This window comes from Lathamus discolor, chromosome 4, assembly GCF_037157495.1.
Source record: "Lathamus discolor isolate bLatDis1 chromosome 4, bLatDis1.hap1, whole genome shotgun sequence".
NCBI lineage: Eukaryota > Metazoa > Chordata > Aves > Psittaciformes > Psittacidae > Lathamus > Lathamus discolor.
Window position 1 is genome coordinate 52614959 of NC_088887.1, and position 26392 is coordinate 52641350.

At 38.5% G+C, this 26392-nt stretch overlaps 1 protein-coding gene across 4 annotated transcripts in view; it reads right to left on the bottom strand.

The window, feature by feature from the left end:
* The window catches only part of TBL1X (transducin beta like 1 X-linked), a 196343-nt gene that overhangs the window by 45009 nt on the left and 124942 nt on the right, over nt 1-26392 (bottom strand). For all 4 annotated transcript variants that reach the window (XM_065677477.1, XM_065677473.1, XM_065677474.1 and 1 more), the window contains one exon: nt 9589-9696. In XM_065677477.1, the coding sequence (XP_065533549.1) occupies nt 9589-9646 (58 nt within the window). In that variant the 5' untranslated portion in view covers nt 9647-9696. The remainder of the gene's footprint in view (nt 1-9588; nt 9697-26392) is intronic.

The following is a 26392-nucleotide window of genomic DNA, read 5'->3' on the forward strand; positions in this document are numbered from 1 at the left end:
CAGAGATTTCTGCAGTCATATAATCTTCACTATTTATTTCTGTAAACTATGTTCATCTATCAGTTGTAACCTACACCTGCAAGCGCTGGCAAGTAGGACACCACAGCTGACACTCAGCAGGTATTCAGGAACTCCAGCACCAGGATTGTTTCTTCTGATGGCAACTACACAGTCCTAATGCCGCTAACGCTTGTTAGGTGTGAGGAGGGGTGATTTGTAACTGCCTTAGCTGTACAGGCAGGAAGTCCCTAGTGTGCAGGTTATTAGCAAAACTTGCAAAGCTGCAAGATACAGCTTCTTTTGCTGGGCCTGGAGAATCACAAGGAAAACCATGAAACTGCCAAATGTCTGCCACTTCACTGGTTTTACTAGAAAGGCCATCTTCACATACAGCGTTTGCCTCAACCCAACATCCTATTTTCTTAACACCTCTGTAATACTGCATTTCTGCAAGCTTTAAAAACCAGGACATGAAGTGGTCAGTACCAAAATCCATGCTACAGAATAAATTTGCAAAGGTGTAATTGTTTATGTTTGCACAACTTAAAAATCACTGTGTTTGCTCAGTGTCTGAGATCCAACACTGCAGGGTAACTTTCAGGCCAAAATAAAATTAAAATAGCCAAGTTTAGAAAACTGTGGAAAGAGACCTAGGATGAAATACGAAGGGTTTGCAAATGGCAAAGGAACAAGGTATGCAGTGTATTTTTTTCCTTTACAGGAACTTACAAAATGCTGCAGCAAGCACTGCTTTTCTTACACAGCATTTATATTGCTGCTGTTATGCAACAGGGGTAAAATGCACAGAGAAAGAAGTTTTCAAAAGGAAATCTTGAACTACACCATGACATATCTGAAACTATCATTTATACATATGTATACAAAGTAGGTATCTAGTCACGAAACTCTACCTCTGTCCATATATAAACACACAAAAATGGCTCTCATACAACTTACGACATTCTTTTGAAAACATAGAACAAAATATGACAAATCCAAATAACTTCTTTAGCTGTACAAATATGTTTTCACCTCCACTGTGGAATTTGTATGTGGGGAAGCCAAGCATCAAATACTGGTAGCGCATATCGACTGCTCTACGAAAAAAGTGCACAATGTGGTTTCGACTCACACAGGTGCTGTCAGCTTAGAAACCAACTTGCTTACCTTTAAAGGAAGCTGGGGAAAGTATTTACCTTTAACTGACCAGCTTCCTCCTTCCCAAGATCTATAGCTCTGATAAATTCCCTACCTCCCCCTCCACTTCGCTCCACCCTGGTTTTGGAACGGCAGCCTAATAAAGCTTGTTGTTGTCTAATGCTGACCCTGATTTTCTTAAAATGTACTTAGTAACTGTCAGGAGAATAAATGATTACTAGCAGAGACAGAAACTATGCATAATAATACATTCTTTGAGAAATGGATTTGTCTTTTCAGCAGTCATCCATCCTCCAACTATGGAGTATAATTTCAAATTCAAAGTCAGTCCCCCCGTTTCTGGAATCATACAGTCACTTCCTCCCTCATTTACAAGAAATACAGAAAATTGGGGAGGAATTAAAAAAACCAACACCAGTTTATTAAAATCGCTATATACCCTTTTGATAGTGCACTGTTTTTACTACGCATGTATTATGCTGGGGCTATATATATGAGGTTACGTTATATGCAATATATACAGCTAAAGATGGTTTCTCATTAGATAAGAATGTTCACTCTGTGGTGACTTTTAGGAGACACTTTAATTTAAAACAAAATGTTGTTTTGTCAAATTTCTCAAGCGTTTTTATCAAAGAATCACTTTAACACATATTTCACTCCTAGAACAACATCATGGCTTTATCTATCTGAAATATATAATGAAAGGTCACAAATATTGGTTCTATATAGAACTTCCAGTATATCATAGATCTGGAACATAAGCTTAAGTCATTTTATTTTGAGTAGGCTGGCCCTAAAGAGTAGGCTGAGTTTAATTGAGTAGGCTGACCCTAAATAACACAAATAGGGCTGCATGCTCACAAATCAGATCTGTGCTAAACCAGGAGAATTAAAAATAGTCTCTATTGCTCCAAAGCCTCACCATCATACAGCTGGAAAGGTGCAAGAATCCCTGCCTTCTGTCTTAACACTAATTAACAACAGTCCCTGAATAATGAAGTTAGCAGTCTCATTTGTAGTGCATTGAGAGATGCATATTCACCTATAAATTCATAAACAGTACTTTGAAATAAGAAAAAAAGAATGACAAATATTGTTCCAGCACACCTGTAATAGTCTTTCTTTAGAGGATTTCAATACATACTAGCATTACAACCTTTTAGCATCTGCTTTTGAGGTAGATACTGTACATAGTATCAACTTTGCTTTCAAACAGGAAAATTAAGGCACGACTTTAAAGCCAGGTGTAAACACGCAGTTTCTACACATTTCCGTAAAAAATGTACTATTTTATTTACTAAGGAATACCTGTTCAACACCCAGTTACACTAGCACCAAAGTACCTGTGCAAAACGAAGCTAAGCAAGCACACAAGCATCTTTACATCAGTGCAGCTGAGTCTAGTCTATGAACTACAGTTACTCTATACTGCAGGTAGAATACAGGAGGACCAAGAGCCAGTGATAAGACTTATGTAGACACAAATAATGCAGCCATAGGCTTTTACTGAAACAACACTAAAATGTGTGCTTTATCTCTGGCTGGCCGGATGCCATTTCAAGGATGTATTTTTTTCCTTCAGCAAACAAGAGGTCTCCATCCTTACCACAAGAGCATTCCAGTGACTACGTGTTTAACAGCACCTTTATGTATAGGTTCTTCAAAAGATCTTTGAGGATCTCCAGTGCTGAGCAGGAGATTAGCTGAATGTGAACCAGCAATGTGCCCTTGCAGCAAGGACAGCCAACAACATCTTGAGCTGTGCTGTGAGGTGCTTCAACAGGTCAATGAAGGGAATCCTCACCCTCTACTCAACCCTGGTGAGACAAGCCTGGAGTACTATGTCCAGTTCTGGGCCTCTCAGTGTGGGAGAGACAGTGGCATACTGGAGGGAGTCTCACTGAAAAGATCATTAAGATGGCCAATAGATTGGAGCATCTGGCATAGAAGAAGAGGCTGAGAGAGTTGGGACTGCTCAGCCTGGAGAAGCAAAGGCCCACAGTGGACCTCATCCATGTACATAAGTACCTGAGGTGGGTGCAAAAAATAGAGATCTAGGCTCTTCTCAGTGGTGCCCAGTGACAGGACAAGAGGCAACGAGCATCAATTGAAACACACATGAAATTCCAATGAAACAGTTTTTTTATTGTGAGGGTGATCGAGTATTGGAACAGGCTGCCCAGGGAGGGTGTGGACTCTCCATCCCTGGGAGATACTCAAAATCCGACTGGACATAGCCCTGAGCAACCTGTTGTAAGCCCCAGGGCTGCACTACATGATCTCCAAAAGTCCCTGCCAACCTGAACTATTCTCTGATTCTGTCCTCTCCTGAGATACTATCCAGCCTAAACTCTCCTACGACTCCAATAAGCCAAATCGGAAAAAATCCTAAAAAAGTCAAAACGAAAATTGTTATCCACTGACTCTACCATCAGTGCACACTTTGGGTTTTTACTGTCACACTGGACGAGTACCTTTATTGATGATTAATTCTTCTAATGAATCATTCTTCAAGGTACAGATTTTAATAATTTAAGCAAAACCCATGCAGCGTACATTCCCTTTCTACCCAGCAGCAACCTTCCTACACAAAGGAAGCAGCTTTGAAGCAAATTTAGCTGACCTATATATGCCAGTATTTTATGCTATGCTTAACCTAAATTATTTTCAAAATGCACTTCTTTCTGTCATCTATGACTCAGGAACTCTGTGCCTTACACATTTGTTCAAAATACTCTAAACGTACCTCACATGCAGAAAAAATATAGACTTCATAGAAGAATTACATAGGCTTATGTAAGTAAAGACTGTTGTATAAGGCACAAATTCAAAGGAACAGAATACTGATCTTCAGTCATTCCCTACTGCCCGAGGACTTGTCGATATTTACATTTTGTATAAAACTCCCTTGTTAAAAAAGAAAATGAGACATAAGGAAGGTATTTTCCTTCAAATTTTGTTGCTTCCTTTTCAAAAAAATTGTAAATTAGTACTTTTCCTACTACTACTATCTAGCTGGACAACATCACAATGATGAAATCCCAAAAGCTTCAGAATATCCATATTTTGGATCTTGTAATTTCCAGAGGCAGAATAAGATGCCCTGGATGTGGTTAAGAGGAAAGACCTATGCCTAATTGCACGTGCCTAACTCTGCCCATGGCAGGGGGGTTGGAACTAGATGATCTTAAGGTCCTTTCCAACCCTAATTATTCTATGATTCTGTAACTCCACAGAGGATTTAGTAATGGGTTCACAGAAACGCTTCATACTCTATGTGTCCGTGAGTCTATGGCTTTAAAACTGAGAGAAAATCTTTATCTTTTAGGAAAATAAGGAAAATCTGTCACCATGAACCAAACAGACTAACATGCTGCCACCATCGTGAATCTACAGGAGGAAAATGACGTTATTAGCTGCCTTAATTTTTATGGTTGGGAAGAAAACAACATACAATTCTGAAGTATAATGGTAAATTGTCCCAAGTCAGCAGCTAAAAATGTCATTATTGACATCTTTTTAGCAAAATCATCTAGCTAGTGATTTTATTGTCTTGGACATGGTACAGATTGTACACTGAGGAACAGTTTATCAAGTGTATGTCATAAGACGTGGAAAAATTCAAACTGAACAGTAAAAGTACAAGCAGAAAATGGAAACTGTTACACAACCTTAACTCTAACAAGTCACTGCCAGACATCCACTACAATAAAAGCCCTATTACAGAGCGCATAAGCCACAGACAGCTGGGAGCTGATTTACAGACAAAGATTCTATCCTGCAACATGCATAGCTAGAAAAGGAACACAATTAAATTGATCAATGCAACAAAAATACCGAATCTGAAAAAGCATTAATAACCTAATTGACATGTTGGCCTGGGTATGGAAGGTAATCTATTGTGATATTTGGACGTACGACAGGATTTGTCACAACAGATGGCAGTACATTTTAGATTAAAATATATGTGAGACACTTGATTTCCCTTGGTTTTGCCACCAACCTCTTTTCAATTTTTCTTGGAATCCTTATTACTCCCATTGCATTGTATTGCTCTGATCTTCATTCCAGAGACAAATAATTATCTGTTTCTCTTTTGAACAGACAAAACATGGGAAAATGCTCTATATGCTGAATTCTATACGTTATTTTTTTTGAAACACAGCTCTTCACTCTGAAGAAAACTAAGAGAATGACTATGTCAGCAGCGAAGATGGTGCAAGCAAAAGTGTGCTTCTCAGGAGTCTGAAGAGGTGCAAAGCTGAATCAACATAATCTGGATGCCAGAATTGTGGCTTCTTTGGTATGGCTTCTTTCACTTTTGTCACTGCACCTGATTTGTTGGTAAAACTATGTCCACCATAGGAGTACTTTGTGTGCTCTTATCTCTACTGAGGCCAACATTTTCACTTAAAAGCAGTCTTTGAATCAAGACATCTCCAAATAAATATAACCTGACACTTAGAAGTTGACTCCTGAGATAAACAATGCCTGGAAGTACCCAGCACTTCTAGTAATTGGGACATTTAAAATTGTGTACCAAAAAAGATCATATTCAAAAAGAGACAAACTAAACATTGCAGGAGTTGACTTTTGGATAGGAAGTAACAATCTTAAACGGAAACTGTAACACTCAATTTCTTTATACCTCAAGAAGGGGGCCATGCATGGTCCTACAGTGGAAGTGACAACACCTAGCCACCTTAGTGGTGGAATTCCTATGCCATCAATCCATGAAACCTAAATGGAAATTATGCCTGACCGCTTTGTTTTTCTGGGAAAAAATAAGCCCTGAGACAGTCACCTATGTGAAGAGGCAACTATTTAGCTGCTTATTTTAACACAGCTGAGCAGTTAGAGCCTTAACGTGTCCAAGTCCTGTCTTGTACTGGAGGGATCTGACTGCATTTGCCTCTGGACCAGGCATCTTATCCGGCCTGATTTCCCAGCAGCAGGCAACTCAATGCAGTCTCCCTGGCTGTACTTTTTTCTGTTAAACCACATGATCAGTCGGTATAACTCACTCGGTATAACTTACAATTTAATTCCATCTGCAAATGTACTTGAGAATCATTTTATATTTCCTTCCAGGTAACTGATAAAGCTATTGAACACTATTATGCCAAGAACAGATTCCTCTGAGTTCCCACTAGAAGCAACCTTTGAGATGAATATTCCCCAACTCTAATCGCTTTTCAAGATGCTTCTGTTAGCCCATTTTAAATCCATTTGGTAACCCTGGATTACACTGATTTTACATAGTGTCATTTAATTTTGTTTTTAAACAGTGTCAACAAGACTAAGTAAATGTCATAAAGTAGTTTAAATATAATTATTGTCACCACAGCTATCTCTTCATCTGCTATCTTGGAAAAAGCAGTATCAAGTTTGTTTGACATGATCTATTATCCACAAAAACTTGCTGGCTGGCATTAGGCATGATGTCATCTCTCCATTATTTTGTTGGAAGTATCTAGTTTCAACCTTCCAATGATTTTGCTTGACCTACAGTTACCTGGATCGTCTTGTTTAACCTTTAAAACTTCTGGCACAACATTTACTTTTTCCAGTTCACTGGAACTCTCCTTGGTATGCCAAGATTTGTTAAAAAGCAACAATAATGGTTTAGACAGTTCACCTCCACTAATACACTCCTGTGAAAGCTTTCTAGACTGACAGTGAATTAAGGAGGAAACATTATTGAATTTCACTTCTAACTTCAAATTTAGAAGAGCTGAACTCCTACTAGAATGACCTGCCAGCATTTTCATAATGAAGTGTAAAGCACCCATCAGTACCTTTGTTATAGTGTTTCAAATAATCTCAAGTGCTTCTATGCTTTGCAGCCACAAAATGCTTGAAGTACTATAGGGACAGTTTGCTTTCTATATAGTTTTTCCACCATATGCATTTCCTTTTGTTGTTTCTCTCTTCCTCCCACTACTCGCCTAGGTTTTATGGGAAAGCCTTTAAGTTGCATAGGATAAGATTAAAGGACAGATACCTGAAAAAAAAAAAAAAAGAACGAACCTTTGTATGGTCCTCCTGGCAACCTTTATGGCTGCATTTGATACAATTCTTAGAAGCTTTGGGTTCAGCTAATGTTAGTAAATAATCAATATATTAACCTTGTTTTGGCAAACTCCTTAAACTGTAGGGGTTTGAATTTAAACTGTCTTTAATATTAGCCCTCTAAAATTGCCATGCTTTATTTCTGAAGCTATTGATTAAACATCTTTCATCTGCTGTTACATCTTTCAGCATTTATACTAGCAGGTGGAAAGGCAAGATGCTGTATAACAATTTCTGTCTTATTACCCTACTTTATCTGAAAATAGAGATATAAAAAATTATTTGGAAAAAACAATGACAATATGAAAGAAGAGCCAAACTAAATTTAAGAAGCTTTTAAAACAGATTAGTGGATTTATCATTGGTTATAGCTCTTACTTGCTGAATGGAGTTACTAGCAAACTCTCAGGTGTATCTACTAAATCAATACCTAGGCGTCTAGATTTCAATATGCTCCCTTTCAAGCATCTTTGAATATTTCTTCAAATATTTAACCTCAACTTCTACTCTCTTATATGGGTAAAATACAACAGAACAGGGGAATATAATGCTTTTGTAAATGCTTTTAGTATGTGTGTATTACAGAAGAAAAACACTTGTCCCTTTAGTGAAGAAGATAAGAGCAGTACAACTTACATTTAATATGAAAATTTGTACTTTTTACCGCTCCCTAAAATGGTAAAAGTGATTGCTTGCTTTTGGGAGACGTGTTACCTAGAAGAACTTTTTCCTGACTTTTGGCCGATACCACCATTCTTGACTGATTTTGCAAAGCCTCCATCGTGAATCACTACATAACACTAACCCATCTAATGACGTATCAAGAGGAGTAAAAGAGGCTGATTTTCTTTCTTTTCTCATCAGGAAAAGTGACTGTATTAATTGTCTGTTGTGTATTATCTCCTACAGTACAAATACAACACATAACCAATATAACCAATTTCAGGATTCTTTAGCCTTCCATTATGTCCCTCAGTGCACTGCTTTAATGTTCAAAAGCCCCTTCCAATGTGGTACCCAATAGCTTATTTTTAAAAATAAACTTTGGATGAAATTATAGTTTCTTTAGTTCCTGCCTTTCTTTCATCTAATTGTATGCCACAACTAGAATATTTTCTTATAAGCTCTATTGTTAAAAAGAGGAATACAATGCGAGAAAACAGCTACTTCCACAGGCCACAACTGGACTCTCGAAGAAGTTTTAATCCTGAAAGTATTCTAAATCTTCTCAGTTTCAGTGAGGAGTCCTTAAATAGGGATTTGGTTCCTGGGATTGAAATAGTCTTGGAAGTAGAAGAAACAAATCAAAATAATGTATCTAATGAATGCTAGTTACAATGACCAACAGAAGCAGGTTAGCCCAGTATCTTCTGCCTTCTGCGATTTTGGTGTTCTGTGCAAGACATCTCTCAAGTCTGCAGGGCGTATACTAAAACTGGCTTCAAGTCTTCTGACAGGAAGACATGTATTTTTCACAGATTTTGTTTGTTTGTTTGTTTATTTGTTTCAGCAAAACAAATGAAACACCAAATATTTTTAGTCAATTCTACTTTTACCAGCCCAGAACATAGGGTCAATCCCAAGTAAACTGGGATCTTGGCTACAAATCCTTTGTCAACGTATCCCGTTTCCCCATCATCTCTGCACTAACAGAACATTTTCCGTTAGTGAAGAGACCTTCTTGCAGTCAAAGAATGGAATCAAGACTATAGAAACAAAAGAGACACTAAATTTACATTTCAAGTGCCTTTTTTCTTTTTCGAAGAAAAGATGAAGCTTTCCTTCTAAAATGAAAAGCCCTGTAAAAACATCATTTTCTGATATGAAAACAGCTAGACCTGGAAGTGATACTAAGACAGAGCCACACTGACATTGCAGCTCAGTTTACATACATAATTACCCTGTAATGAAACTAAAACATCAGATGCCTGCACCCAAATTTCCATTTACAGCCAATATAAACCAAATTTAGATAATCCATCTTTACTTCATAAATATCTGAGAGAACTGTTTCAAGTAGCTTAGAAAAAAAGATACAAAATCCATGCACATTGTGCCTGCGCTGCCAAAAATTACCTTGGCTGAGATGATGCAATTCTACAAAAACATTTGTTAACATAATGTTATTTATTTTCTTGTTCTGCTTAACTGCAATGTTTACTTTGTACCTGTGTATGATTGCACCTTTATTATGTTCAAGAACATGATTTCAAAGAAACATAAGTTTGCACAAGAAATATTTAGTCTATCAGTCTGAAACACTCAACATAACATTCCTAAGGCAACACCATGCAAAAAGCCAATTTTCCCATTTCTTCTATGACCTGAAGTTGTGAGGAGAGACAAGAAATTTACCCGATTCCTGGAGATAGCGATACACCAAGAAATTCACTTCGTCACTGGTTATGCTCATCTTAGCCCAACCTCAATATGATGAGGTTTACGAGAAGTGTGATCCACGCTCTGTTCAAAGGGAAAGAAAAGAACAGGGTTTGTTTTATCTTGATTTACTATGAAATTTGTTATTTGTTATTTAAAGATCTCATTTAGTTATTAGAGCTGCTATATCCTAGTGTAAGGCACAAGTTAAATATTGTGAATCAAGTAATCAAGCTGTACTGTTCCTTTTAGGGTACATTAATTGAAGAGCAGTATTTAACATATATGAGAGAGTCAGAGGGAGCATGTTCAGCCTTGGAAGCCTTTGCAAATGTTAACTCTTTTACTTCTGTGGCTTTACTACAGGTTCTTAGGACACTCCTTTTTACTGTGTAAGCATTTTCTATTCAGAACTGCTGGCAACTGCAAGCATGTATAACAAGCCGAATCATAACTTTTTTGCAGCCCAAATCTGTAATCTAATTTTCTGTCCAGAGTTCATTCACTGAACAGACGGATTATTTCCTTATGAAATCCTGCTATGCGGCAAACTTAAAAAGTTCCCCTAAAATAGAAACAAATCTAAATTTAAGATGAAATTAGAAAGTTTATGAGGTGGGAGAGGGAAGAGAGAAAAACAGAAAGAATGCCATATACCTTGTGCCAACAAGGAATACAAATATCCTGGCATTATATAAAGTCACAGTGCCTCTGCTGATTAATGGTGAGCAAGAATTAAACTTCAATTATTCACTTCAGGATTCATAACCTTTAGGATGACAGTTTTACATTACTATTTTGGGACCATACTCTGATAATAAAAACATTGGTTTTAGACGATAAATTTGTTTTGAACATTTTCCATTAAATCTTGATGATTCATTTCTGTTTGGGAATCTGACTTAAGTAGTTTGGTTTTAAAAGCCGTAAGTACTTCTCAGACATAAACTTTGCAACTTTGTCAGCCACACCATAGCTGTAACTAATCATGTAAAGATCTGGACGGAGAAGCACACACTGCGCTCCCCTTGCATATGACAAATGAAAGACTGTAGGCGTGTGCCGTTTGTTTCAATTTCCCGTATGTCTCCTCTTGGCAAGCGGAAAGGTCTTTGTTCATTGAAAACCTCTTCAGTAATTCCTGTTGCCTAAAGTAGCACCTGCTACTGCAGGCAATGCTGAACAACTACAAGTTTCCCCTGCTGATGATTTAAACCAGCAGGTCACTCATGACTGTAACAGATGTCTCTGCATATTTATGTAAATGGAGGTCTTTCGAACCCCGGTAAACCTTTTATTCTCCTGGGCTGCTATATTTCATCAATGGCATGGATGCTGGTTTTCCATATGAAACCATTGCTTGCTAATTTGGGAGACATCTTCCTCAAGTATTCTAGTCTTTATTATAACAGTTTGTACTTCACAAAGAACGGGAGGAAACAAATTACTGAAAATCGTGCAATCTTGGTGAGAAAAAAAATCATCTACTTTGGAAAGGATGATCATTTTCTGCTAAGATTCTGGCCAAGGGCAACACTAGCTGTATCCAGCACCCAGTCCTGTCACACACGCCACGTATCGCCTTGGGAAGCCATTCAGTCTCTTTTTGCCTCAACCCCTCGTCTGTAAAATGGGCTCAAATTTCTCTGCCATGGATCAGGAGACTGGAAGCACTGGTAGCTGTGAGGGCTTTAGTTACCAAGGTTAGCAACTGCAGGCAGTGAAAGCACTACTTTCAGTAGAACTTTATACATCTTCTGGATAAACAGACTTGTTTCTGAATAATTAATAAATCCCTGTGCTTCTTTTTGCATAATCATCACCATACAATCAAGAACAATACCGACATTCATGGCAACAGTTAACACCATTTTCATCCCTGTCTGAGTACTCAAAATACATCTGTATTGCTGCTGCGGCCGTGATAACAATAAATCAAGAAACTTTGATAGCTGTGGGTTTAAAAAAACCCCGACATAACACTTTTAAAAGCATTTCTAAAATAGCAGTTTCAGAACTTGGCGGTAGGAAAGTTGGTAAAGATGAAACCTCGTACAAAAATTCAGTTTCAGCAATGACGTACTTTGTGGTAAACTGAACTTTATTAAAAAAAAAAAAAATCAATCAAGAAACTAACAAATGTTGTTTCTGGATGCATCCTGCTAATTTAAGACATTAACATGGTATTTCCCACATACAGACAGTTGCTTTGGGAAACGGAAGGGAAAGGAGGGGTGCTGTTTTTTGGGTTTTTTTTTTTTTCTAAAGATGACTTTTCTTACATGAATTAAAACCAGAGAAAATTAGCCTGACTGCAGAATAAATAGTCTGATAGCCTCCAAAAAACCCTCACAGCAGCTACCTTTGTATCAGAATCCTGAGCACACCGAGTAGTTGGATCTACAATGCATTTTCCCTGAAATCAGTCAACAGGAATTACTCTGACATATGCGTCTGATCATATCTTTACACACATTGTTACAAAGCCACAAATAACCAGATGATTGCCACTCATACATTTAAGGTTTCTTCTCTCCAGACGCCACTGCAGCATGAAGATACACAACCGTAAAGCTTTGACCCGTCCAAAGCAACACACAGATCTTGGCACTGACCCAGAGAAATCTATTCATTAGAAATTTGGCTGAGCAATGAAAGACCATACTCAATTTCATTAGCGCTCGTTTTGATTTCCTTCTTCTCCATGGATAAACGCCCCAAATAAAAGAGGCTACAGAAGACACAGTGAGGAGGAGAGGAATGTACTCATCTTTTGTTTATCTCCAAGTCTGACTCATAAGACACAACCAACAAGCCTCCCCGTCAATACAGTTATTTGTAATGTAGAAATACAAACTTATGTAGAAAATTGCAAAAACCCTTAGTTATCACTGTGATAGATTTATTTCTGTTAATTGATGGTCTCCTTTTGTTACCGGAAACCGATATTTCCCAGGTTAACAGTTTTTTAAAAGAAATATATTACAGCTTATAAAAAATACTGATATGCCTTTGGAGGCATTTCATATTTAAATCAACAATATCATCTTAATTCTTCACAATATCAAGAAGATTTACAAAAAGCATCCGAACATCTGCCTGAACTGTCTTTACTTGAAACACTTCTCCTGCAGCCAATTACACATAACAGAAAGTTCTCTTTACTTCAATCTCACCTTAAGATTTTGGGTTTTGATCCTGCAGGTATTTGAGAGTGTCCAAAGACATGAGCTGAGTCCATTAAGACATCCCACGGTATAAGGGATCCCAAAAATTCAAACCTTATTCATGGATGGGTTGTCAGGTTCATGCAAAATGAAATTTAATGCTTATTTCGAATAAATACCGAACTCTTAGTTCTGCATAGGATAGGCTTGCAGAAATGCTTGCCATACAGAGGTAGAAAGCTGGGTTATTAGCTCAGATACAATCCCATTATGCACGTAGGGCTGCTGGGCTTCTACTGAACTAAGCGGTTCAGCTGGAGTTGAGCAGCTCCAGCTAAGCCAACTCTGCAGCACACTCCCCTGAGCTCTGGGCAGCCAGGGCAGCTTATTTCCGGGAGTACACCACCATACCTGGTTTGGCTCTGTGTGCTGACATGCCACTGTTCTCAAATTAAACCCTCCTGGAACATTAGGAATCTTGCTAATGGGGCATGCAAGTGGCTCTGGAGAAGGCAGCCTCACATATAGCTAAAGTTCAGCACAGCGCTAGCCAGGTCAACTAATAGTTTATTTATATCCCATCACCTTACTCAAGGATTGCTTTCCTTTGTCTGTTACATTGTAGCATTGTTGTCATAGGTGAGATTTGGCTGAAGAAATTTGGGAAAATAACTTCTTGAACTTTGAAATAGCCTCTAAAGACGCAAATCTTCTGCCTCTTTTCTAAATGACGTTCACAGGGTCCCCCAGTGCTGTACCCTGCCCTCCAAGCTAAGCCTGGGGCAGGGGACGGCCAAGGCTGTTTCAGGAAAGGCATTTACATATGCTACATGAAGCAGCATTGCCATCCATAGGGACTGGGAGTTACCAGTCAATCTTTCCCTCAGGAAGAAACAGGTCAGACATCTAGGTAGAAACACCTAAACTAAAACCTAAACCTGAAATTTAAATAGGAAGATGGTCAGTTCCCATTTCTGCATCCAGCCTGGTCAACAGAAGTTCGTCAGGCGGGCAGTCTGGCCCTCGTCTTGTCCCCTAGAGAAACCTGTAAGCTCCAGTGTGCTTTAACTGAGTGCTGAGCAGCCATCACCTCCTTGAAGGATTTTTTGGGGGTCATTATGGTTAAATAAATCTCATCCTCTCAAAGAAAAACAAGGAAAACCCCAAGCAAAAACCCACAAATTTTTTATTTATCTCCTGGAGGGGCTGCACTATTTATCTACCTCTCTGACAAGGTTGGGCTGAAATGCCTTTTTCCAAGCAACATTTTAATAAAAGCAACATTGTCATCAAAATTAGGGGTGTGCGTGTGTGTGTGTGTGCGTGTGAAGAGAAATTGTGTATTTGCTTTGGGGAAAAATTAAAAAAAAAAAAAAAAAAAAGGAGGCAAAACTGAGAGGTTTCATGAAAATGAAAACATTCCAGTAAGTTCAACTATTTAACGGCAAATTGATGCCCTGCTGCCTGGGAACTGGAGTTTATGTACTTGTGATCCCATTTTCTTGTGCAAGATGGCTCCATGCATCAAGACATGTCTCTCAGGACCCTCTACAGACTTCCCATCTCAGAGAAGAGAATGTGAACATAAGAACTAAAATAGACTCCAGGAAGGCACCATAACAGCACAGCTAAATCAATGTGTTACTGTTTTGCATATGCTCTGTAGTTTAACAAAAACATCTCCTAAAGCCAGAAGCCACTTCTCAGAAAACAAGTCACTCAGGCAATCTCAGCTTTTTCTGTTGAAAAATGCCTTCATCAGAAAATTTCAATGAGCCCTACACATCTGTATTTCTAGGATGTGCCTTACGACAGAGCCAGAACAGAGTCAGCAGCCAGCAGCTCTTCCCAAAGGCAAAGGACCTCTGCTTGGCCCACACCATTTCATTCTTGAGACTTGGCTTTTATCGCAGCTGCCTCTTTTTGAGAGAGAACTCCAGTGTGCTTCTTTCCCGAAATGCCAGAATCGAACTTCTGAAAAGAGCACACTTGGCTCCCTCTCCTCTCACAGCCTCTCCTGCCATTTCATGAAGCTACAGAGGGAAGCATGTTTCTTTAAAAGCATCCCAACAAGGAAATGAGACATTGCATTCCTGCTGATTAGAAGGTACGGAGCATGCAGGATGGTTCTTTCCAAACTCCACCTATGCCAAAGAACAACCAAAATAACAGCGAGTCCTGTTCAAAATGCAGCTTCTGCATGCATGACTTGCAGACTACTCCTTATAAGCTTGAACTTGACACCTTGCTTTAAAAAAATTGAACTTATATTATAAACAGTTGCTCCTTTTAGAGATCATGAACTTAAGGCCAAGCAAGATGTGCTCACAGTAAGACCTGCACCATATCTCTCTGGCCTTTCTTAATGAGGAGGAAAATAGTTAACTATCCTCATTCTGTAAATGATCACCATAGGTTATCCAAACTATTTAATGACAAAAAAGAGGGAATTCAAACCTCTCAGAGGTATTGTCCTAGGGTCTTTACAGATGCTCACAAATGCCTTTGCATCCCTTACACTGTTAATATTTTGAGGTTTTCTTCACAAGACGGTAACAAATTTGTTGTTTTGGGAAAGACAAAAGCTGCAATTCTGCTCAACAGGGTAATCGCCTTCAAGAACGATTATTGCACTGTACAGTATGTGCTGTCTCACTTAAGAGATCTGTCACTGACGTTTATAGCAGCTCAGTAAGGACAGGGACCTTCAAAAAAAAAAAAAAAAGGCAATAGGCTCGTCAGAAAACCTGTACTGCCAAATGTTAAAGCTGGCGCTTCTTTTGGTTTTGTTTTTAAGTCTATTTATTTACACTGACCTTCTGCTGATTTTTAAATAGGCCACACTCAACCAAAACAAACCCAAGGAGCTCCAGCTAATCCCCTTCTCACTGCTGCCTGTAAGACCACACTCTGATGGAAACAAGCAACAATTATATTTGAGAGCTTCAGGAAAAATGGCATAGATAGAAAAAGTCTAGCCTGGATCCTGACATGTTAGGGTATCTCATACAATTAATCTGTGAAGTCAACCATATCAACACTCAAAATCTGGTGCCAATCAAAGAAAGAGGAGGTAGAAGGAATGACAACTATAGACATGTGGCAGTGATCAATGAACCTTAAATTCTGTCTTGAAGAGGTCACTTTTGATGAAACAAATGCTGTGTGGGCAAAACTGACAAAAATGGGCTTTCAGTTTAAATAAAATACAAATGTTATTCCAGGAGAAGGTTGGTTTACTGTGCAATACCTATAAAGACGTGCTTTTCCAGAGATGTATTTCTTCTTAAAAAAAGTGTAACTGTATTTAGCCTTTTAAAAATCTGCAATAAATTATCAAAATGGTTGTCCTGTCCTGTAAAAAATGTTAACAAAGTAAGATGTCATCCAGTAAAATATCAAAACATTAAAAATAACACAAAACAAACACAAAAATATTAATAAAAATAACTTGGCCAGTTAAAACACTTTGGCGGACAGAAAGTTTTATTTCTGCATGAATACCACTTTTCTTTAAATAATAAATTACATTTCAAACTAAAGGGCCATTTGGAACCAAAGCCACATGTATTTATTAAAAAAATAAAAACAAAAAAAATGGGGGCAACAAGAGATATTCCAGCAATTTCTAAGTGCTATTCAAACATTTTTAAATTAATCAACAATTTCCAGCACAGAATAACTAACTGTCAGCAAAGGACAAGCCTTTCATCACCAAATTCCCAGCAAACTCTATTTCCTCTATCAAAAGACACAGAAGCTTGCATCAAGTCTTTCATACTCACAATCTCTTAGTTTGATCAAGTTATTTTTCAGTTCTTAGCTGGTTTACTTAATTACATCAGCCTCCAGCATTTCAGTTATATGAGTTCAAGTGAATCTTTTCCAGTTCCCTTTGCTGTGGAGTTAAATGGGGTTTCCTGTATTGATCTTTCCTTTTTGGCACTTTGCTAAGGGGAAGAACAAAAACCCAACCAAAACCAACCACTCTTCTTAATTAGTGCAATTGTGTTACACCTCTTTCATAGCTTAGGTCTAAGAAGAGGCAACTTCCAATCTTTTATGTTTTTTACTTTTTTTTTTTACTAAACAAAAATACTGTTTACACTATTTTTTGCATGGAAAGCTCTGGGAAGCCAAATAATAAGACTTATGGGAGAGTAAAGGTTGAGAGTATTCCTAGAGCTTGCAAATGAAATGAATGGTTTTAAATTAAAAAAAAAAAAAAAGAAAGGAATTACAGAGGCTTGAGAAATCAAAACACATTACTTGATTTATTTTGAGAATCAAGATACCTCATCACTCTTGGAACAAATGAAGTCAATTGGGAATGATGCCACTGAACAGAACCAGGATTTTCTTCCTTACATGAGCACAAAATGGCAATTAGGACAAACTGGTGGACACTGGTATGCGTCCACTCATTTCAAACCAATTAGGCCAAAACACGATTGCTTGACCGTGCAGTTCCTCGCCTGTATGCACATGCATTTCCATGCACACAATGTAGTAAGAAATGTGCTTTAAATCTTATGAGTAGTGCTACACGCTCAAAAAAAGTTAAGGAAGATTGCAACTTTAAAAGATGGCACAATTGCCCTACAGATATTTGCTTTTCTTGAATTTTGGCAAGAGGAACAATGCATTAATACTTTCCCAAATTTAACTCTTCACTTGATATACCTGGATATTTACTAAAACCTCAACAAAACCAAAAGGAGCAAACCTTAGCACTTATGTTCTTCATCTGTGCTTCACATTCACAGACTACTTTCACTGAGGTGAAAGGAATATGATGGAATGAGCTCCTACCAGAACTGGTTGCACGTGTTTTCCTTCTGTGCTGCAGATGTGAGTTAAACAACACACCTGAACTTTTAGAATGAACCCCCACTAAATGTTTAGAATAAAGCACAGTTTCCATTTCAGCTACTGACAATTTCTCTGACACCTCACAGTAAAGATTCACTAAAATTTCAGTGTGAGGTATCTGAGTCCCAAGCTGGCCTGTAAGTATGGACACAGACACCCAACTGTGATGAGACAGGCCATGGTCCACTAGAGAAAACATGTGCCTCTGAGGTGACACCATGCAGCTGGGACAGAAAAGAAGCTCCCAGACACCTCCACAAGAACCCAAGCAACCTGCTGCATGGGCAGTAGGGGCTAGCAGTTGTGATACCCATTTTAAATGAGGCAATGCCATAGCAAAGACCACAAGAGTGATGGGCTTGGAAGGATAAACAGCAGAGAGCCTGAAGGCCTTGCCCAAAAGACAGTATCTGAATAAGGCTTTTCTGATTATTTCTTTTATCTTGCAACCTTCTTGTTTAAAATGGTGCAACTCCAGTAGCAGGGACCAAAATTATGATTTTAACAAACACAACTGTGCACTTAACAAGGCTGCAGAATCAGGCTGTGTCTTGCATTTCATTTCTGAAGAGCAAGGTAAGGATAAACATCCAACTGTGGCTTTTACCATGTTCCTTACGTAAATGGCTTCCTATACCACCCTGAGGGTAAATCTTCATTCACCTTACTAGTTGCAATGGTATTAGTGCTCGCTACAGTGGTAGGTACCTCCAACTACTCAACAGGTTATGGAAAGGCATGTTGCCTAAGCACTTCAAGACCAGGGAAGTGATGCGCAGTGATGTACATGTTAAGGGTTTAGAGATTTTTTCACACCTGTAAACTTGGTCCCCTATTTTGCTCCTTTGTCCGAGAGCTGTGGGGTGCAAGAAATACTCTCCAGGCATGGGTCAGCAACATGACACCATGCAGAAGGGCCTGTTTGTCCACGTACCTTTAGGTTTGTGTGTTACTTCTCTCCCACAAGACCCAGATATCCAGTAAAACCTCCTTTTCAGTTCAATGTACATATGAATTTGATGCTATTTTAGTTAAGAAAGACTAAATGTGAAAGCCATTCCGGTGCTACTGTCCCACGACAACACCTGTAACTTGCGTGGTAAAACCTACCCTTGGACTTAGCAAAGCTCTACTTAGAAGATGATAAAAAACAATAGGAGTCTATGCTGGGCTAACAAACCTGTATTTTTTTTTTCCGTGCAGGCTGGCTCCATGAGGCTGCAGGGCCCTGGAAGTGGAGGACAGGAGGAGCACCAGCATTGTTGACCACACGTGGGGAGAGGACAGGCACATCCCTGACCCCTCACACACGCTGGGGCCACTTGGCTTCCCAGTGAGCGAGAGGCATGCTAAGGATCTGCGAAGGTCTACAGACCAGCCGGGAGCTGCAGCAACCTGGCTAGCTCACTTGTGGATGGCCTCAGGCAAAGGGAATGTGCAGCAACGTCATTAAAGGGGTGGGGTTTTATTAGTTGCTGCTAATAAGTTTAGCAGATGTTACTGGGAACAGTTTGATGTTATTTTTCCATCACTTGAAACTTTTTTATTTCTTTATTTTTCCCCTCAGAGCAAGCAAAGGCAGTAGATCTTACCACATAATTCAACCTTAACTTGTTTTCCCTGTAGTACTGTTAAAACTGTAGTGGGGATTTTCTTTATTATTATTATTGTACAAAGGGAAAAAGTATTTTCCCCATTGAGTAAATTCCCCCATGAGAATTAATGAGGAAAAATATATTTTTCCAACTCACAACATGGAAAATTTCACCCTCCAAAGAAGTATTTTGTATATTTTAGAATACGTAAAAATAAAGAATTATAATGGAAACTATTTCAAACGTTTATTATGGCAGATCCTAATCTAAACTATTAATAAAGATATTAACTATGGCTATAAATATGTTTTCTCTTGAAGAGAGAACATTAAATGCTGTAAGGACAAAGATTATATAGGACAGCGCAACAGAACAACAGAAAAAGAAATACACGCAATCAGGATATTTCACCGCTGTGTATTTCTATTTCTGCCTTCAACATTTAATTCCTGGTGGAAATCTATTGTGGGTTCTTTTTGTGGGTTTGGTTTTTTTTTTGCCCCCCAGCCATGAGCTTCACTGGGTTTACTCCTGGTTTATATTGGTTTGTGCTCTGGAGAAGGGTCACTAAATGCCTGCATTTTTATGGAAGGTGTGATTACTTTCCTTGCTGGAAGGTGGAGGAGGAAGGAAGAAGAATGGAGAGACATAATCTGCTTTCCAAGGATGCCTGCAGAAACCTTGAAGCAACCACTGAAGTAAAAGCTTATTCCTACGTCACTTTTCTGCATTCACATTGCTAAATATTTCATAGAGAAACTTCCCATAAAAAATCAATACAAAGAATTAAGACTGAGAAATCTCTATCTTACGAAAACCACCTCAAGCACCAAATTCAGGTATTGTTTTTTATTTCTTTTAACTTTTCCTCTGTATGCTCTATACCCAGATTGCAAATAGCAAACTAAAAATCACAGCATAGCCAGTACAATCCAAGTTGTACAACACCATCACACATATTGTCTGCCTTTTCATCCATTCTGCTTCTTTTGCATGCTGTAATTGGCCATCAGGGGTGAAGCAGTCTCTCTGTCATCTTAAGTTTTCCTGGCTTTCTCACTGGTAAGGGCAATGGAATAGTTTGTGCTTCTCATTAGCTGGAGAGTGTTTGACCATATTCACAAACGCATGACCAGCCATGTGTGGGGGTATCATATGTAAAAAAGATTTTCCCACTCCTAATCTTCTATCACCTTTTGGTACATTTCAAGACAGTGTTTTGCTGCTTCCTCCAGCCTAGGGATAGCACTTTGAAAGGTTTGTGTATTCACATAGTATTTTAGGAGTGACTTGCCACTCCTTACTCGGTTGTGGTTTGTTTTTTTTCCATTTGTAGATGGGTGAAGAATGCACGAGACAGAAAGATCAAGAATCATATTTCTGGCAGCAGCATCATGAAGTCCTACACAGCCCTAAAAAAATAGCAAAGTCTATAGATTAAAAGGCAACACTAAGAGGAAAGCTTTTTAACCTACTTTTTTAAAAAGCTAAACAGCCTAGAAACCAAGATGAACTCAAAAATCCTTGGGGAGTCAGAGACAGACATGACATAATCTAAGTTTTTCATTAAAAAAAACTCAGCTGAATACTTCTTAGAAGGGATTTTAATATATTATGACACAGTTATTAGTTAGCTCAGATTACAGTAAAAAAGCACTCCCTTCCTTTAAAAAAAAAACCCATCAAGATACGGAGAACTGAAAACTTAAATCCATACATACAGGGTCTGGAAAGCTTTTGATGGTTTTAAACCCAAGTTAAAGTTTTTAAGTTAAAGAGTTTTTGTTAGAGAATACAAAGATTCTAAATGTCAACCTTCCCCCCAAGAAGGACTCCAGGGAAGATAGAGGTGATCAGAGGGGCTGAAATAGACGTCAACCATATGTTTGCTATTATAAAAATACTGTAAAAGGCACTGAACATTGGGATTTTGGGTGCCTAAAGGCCTGAGAGTCACAGGCAGGATGGGACCTCAAAAGGTCTCTAGTCCACCCTCCTACCTAAAGCAGAGCCAGCTCTGGGGTCAGACCAGGCTGCCCAGGGCTTAGGCCAGTCAGGGCTTCAAACCCTCCAGGGACAAAGATGGCACAGCCTCCCAGGCTGACCTGCTCCACTGCCTCACGCTCCATGGGAACACATAGTAAAACGTTTCTTCTGAACCCGTTACAACTTGTAGGTCTTGTCTCACTCCCTCCCGCCCTGCCCTGCTGTGAGGAGCCCAACTCTGCCTCCTCAGTGATCCCTTGAAGGTGCTGGGGGCCTGCTAGGTACAACTGACGCCATCCCTTTTCCAGGCTGCAATTTTCCCAGACTGGAATGGTGTCACTCATTGTCCTCTTTCCTAACTTTATTTGGAAGAAGAATTTTTATTTGGAAAATAAAACACGCAAGAAGGTGGATGGGGTAACTCCCCACACTGTCATGCCTACTGGATCTTTTAAGGATACTATAACCAAGTGAGGATTTAGTCATTCAGCTCCTGGAACATAATTCTCAAAGGCTAGTTAGTGATGAAAATCCCTCTACAAGGAATGGGGAAAGTTATGTGGCCGTTTCAAAGATTCATGTGTTTTTCTGTAGCTACGGATTAGACAGTTGTCTGAGACTGGGATTCATTGCTTAAAATTTCCCCTCCAAATCTAGGCTCCAATTCGTATTTTTGGCCGTAGAGAACTGACTCAGTATTTTTATTTGGAGAAGGAAAAAACCCAACCAACCCAACCCACAACAAAACAACCCCAAACCCCAAAAATCACACACCGAAAACCCAACCCAAAAAACAGGAGAAAGGTGGCAGTGGAAGCTATAGAGATTTAAGAGGCTGACGATTAAAGTATTTACTTAAGAATCAGCAGGTTCAAACTTGCATTTCCTAGCTCTCAGGAGAACACGCTTCACACCTGGCTGCAGGCTGCTGAAGTGAAAACTGTAGAGCAAAGAATGTGAGACTCACAAGCCAGGCCGGGGAAAGAACAAGAGATCTGTAACTGCTCTTAATGATCCCTCACTTACTGCAGGTATCTTGCAGCTGAATGATGAACCATAAACTTCTCAATTTTTTCAGTATCAGTGAAAAATATGCATAATAAATATGAGAACTAGTGCATTTTTTACTCAAAAATTATGTTTTATGATTTAAAAATGATTATTTTTTATATTTATGAATATTATTATTATTTAAAGATAATTTATTTTTTTCACTCTTCACCACTATTTTTTACGTAAGCTTTCAATTTCCTTATCAAGAGAAAAAAATTTGGTCTCTTCTTATTTCTACAGAAAAGAGTCGTAGCATTATGCAAGGAGCACACATCAATACCTATATTTAAGTAAGACACATCATAAGCTTGTAGCATTGCTTATAATTTGACTCCACTTTAACTATTTGGACTGTGAAGCTCCACTGTGAATGTTTGCCTCAGGCAATTTTTTTCTGGAAGGTCTAAGCAAAAATAGTTCAGTCGTTTCAGAGTGAAGGCGGGGAAAACCCAGCTTTGCCGGTATTTATACAGCTGTTTCAGCGAGAATCTCTAGCGCTTCCACACTTCGGAACAGGGACTTGACATTTGGCAGAGAGGCTGTTCTCATGGCAAAGTGCCTTTTCTATCACAGTGAAAATCCACATACATTTAACTAAAATAAAACCTCCTGAAAATATTGCTTGTATGCGCCCTGCGCAGGTTTGTTAGAGGCCTTTAATGGAATTCTCAAAACATTTTCCTTGCATTAACTTTGCTTCCTTCAGAGGTGACAGGAACACAGTCTTTTAACACAAGGAAAGCTGACACATGCTGATGCACAAGAAGATGTGACAGGGACTGGAAAAAGAGAAAGGCATCATGGCTACAGGCTGACGGACCACTGGGTAATCCCAGGTGTCTCATTTCTCTCCAGACAGCAGACAGTACTCTTTATTCCCAACAAGTATTTGAGAGGAAAAATTATTATAGCCAAAATATAACACAGATTTGGAAATTTTTCTGCTCTCCTTCATGCTAATTTTTATCAGTAGTTCATTCCAGCACATTTAGACTGTGCAATCTTTAATGCCTTATAGCTGTATTTAACATCTTACTTTTCTTATTTTTGTGAGTTAAGGATTTCCCTCCCAAGCATGCAATTATGACACATAGCTAGTTTAGAAAATCATATATAAAAAAAAAGTTAAAAGTTTTTTTTTTCCTCAACAGAAACTCCTTTTTTTTAACTCTCCCATTTGTTTTTGGGTTTTTTTTTTTTTTTTTTTTTTTTTTTGTTAAGAACAGGCTTAAATAGCTATTCACTTATAAGCACCTGCATTTTACTGTGGTCAAATTTAATCTGAAAACTGCAATACTTTTTAGGTGTTAAACTGCAAATATTTAGTCAACTCCTTCAAACATCAGAAAAGCACACAAACACGCTGTTCAGTGCATGTTCATTCTCAGGGACTGGATTCAAAGACAGAAAAGCAATACAACTTCTTGTCAATGCCACTTCGAAAATGCTGGAGTTTAAGGAGGAACATTTTTAAGGTTTTTCAGGTGCCACTGAGCAATATTTTGGTACTATAAACCAGACAAAAGGCAATCAAATAAAATGCATCAGTGAGAAGCCAACACTTGCATTTTTATTCACTGCCAATTTGTACAGAGCTGATCTGGAGAAAAGGGATATTCTAAACCCTACTATCTGCAAAGGAAGCAAAGACATCCTCATAAGGCTTTCATAATGCAAAAAAAGTAAAAAAAAAAAAAAAAAAAAAAAAGTAAAAAAAATTTAAAACAAATTCCTTTCTCTCCTTTACTAATAATTTAACCTGACGCTTAAGAATGCTCCTAACCTGACAGGTCCAAAAGACATTTTATCCCCACCAAATACAATGACGCAGATGATCCTCCCAATCAAATGTTATGAAAGAAATGTCAGAGAGAAGGTTTCACCAGTTCCACATTTCATTCTAATACATCACTATCACCTGATCTGGTAATAGCTTTTGTTCTCTTTAAGGAAAAAAAAAAAATACTACCAAGGATATTTTGTAAAGAAATTTTACTTTTTAGCTGCTGATGCTTTAAATCCAGACCTATGTGTGAGGCTTCTAGAATTATTAAAAACTGAATATACTATGTAAGACATGTTGTCACTAAAATGCAATGGCAATCTATGGTAAATGAACCACTTAACATTGTTTACTTCATGTGAGCTAACCACTAAGAGGGCAACAGCACGCCTCTTCTTTTTTTAACAGCTTCCTTATTTTAAGACACAGATTTTAGGGCACACCTATACTGCAGCTATCACACACCCAGATCAAGCAACTTAAGACTTTTTTTTGGGGGGGGGTAATAATGTAAGCCCACCTCACTGACAAAGAAACCCAGTTATTATTAATAATACCTGCATTCCTTTTGGAAGGATTACAATATAAAAAGCAGCAAACAAAAAAAAAAAAACCCACCACAATATGGGGTGTTTTTATACAATCAATAACGATAGCAATAGTCTAAGAAAAGCATAGTTTATGCACACACAAATGCCAATTCTCACATAGAGAGACAGATATCCTACCTCAAGAGTTAAGAGTATCGCCATTAATGACTTTTTATTGCTCTGTGTTTTCAAAGTGCTGTTAAAACATTACTAATACATCTCTAGATGTTTCTGTGTAGGTTTTGGTATTACACAGAGCTTCTCAAGCTCTCAAGAAAATGTCAGCAAGGGTTTAATCATTATGGTCCCAAGTCACCACATCCATTCTATTCCAAAGTGATGGACTACAGTGCATCAGTGACAAACAAATGTAAAGCACATGCTCTGCAAATTCACCTCTCTAACCTCTCTGATCATTTCAACTGTTAGTAACAAGCACAAAATAATTTCTACTGTTTCTCCAAAAGCAAAGCTAATCACAGCCTTTTTAGTTCCACCTCAAGTTTTATCATAACCTACCAATAACGTAACTATGTAAGAATGGCTCTTAAGAGACTTTGAGCAAACCTCTGCACAATGTACTAAACAAAGATCAGAAGCATCACCCATGCGCCAGCTGCTCAGTTACCCCCAGTCCTGCTTTAACCTTGCTTTCTGCCCCTACTGATTCTGTCTGCCATTACAGCAGCAGCAACCACCAGGAGACCTACATCCATACTCACCACTAAACTTCCACAAAGCACCTCTTAATTAGTGCAGGGGGTGGCTGACATGCTCTGGGTAGAGGTTCTAGTGCTAGATCATCTCCAGGTGACTGATCTCTCACCTAAGTTGCATACTTTGACTATAAAAATCAAGGAGAGGTGGAAGAAAGAGAAGCCTGAGGACAAGAAGTCAAATTTCAAACAGCATGGTAGAAGTAAATAATGAATAAATCACTGACTTAAAAATAATCCTAACGAATCAAAACAGCCCCATGAATGCACACACAGTGCTGTAACTTCATCATTAAATATGGTGCAGTTCGTTATATTATTACCTTTGTAAAACACTCTGTAAGACATATAAAACCACTAAGATGTAACGGATATCTATTAATATTAAATGAAACCCTTAAAATTGTTTTACTTCATGTGAGCTAAGCAACGAGAGAATAATAGCAAGTCTCAGTACATCAACTCTTCTAATCATTTTTCCAAATAAATACTCTGTTGCAGCAGCTTTGCTTTTAAATTGGGGCCATTGGTTTATCTAAAGTGAAATGTACAACTTCCATTTACATTTTTTATAAGGTTCCTTTCTGCTTATAAGGACACTTTAAATTTTGTGCTCAAATGAAGTAATTTAAAACCAAGTTGCTAGAATGCCTATGAGGTGAAGCTGAAGGGGTAAACCATTTACACTTGATGTCTACAGTCACTAATCCACAGGACACGGACCCATACAACACACATTACCACAGAAGCGTAGCACCTCATGAAGTCACCTTACAACAGGTGACTGTTAAAATTTAAAGTTGCAAAGGCTATCAACTGATATGGCCTCTCCTGCTACCAGTTACTGGAGCAGTCACCTTTTCTTCTGCAAAGGCAAACCCATTTCTCATGGTTCTCTCTGGAAGCAGCCCCCTGAGCCACAGAAGAGGCATCATGAACTTTCACATGTGGCAAGGTCTGAGCAGAGTTTAAACTGTGGGGCTTAAATTCAGGGGGCTGATGGCAAATTGCACAGTGA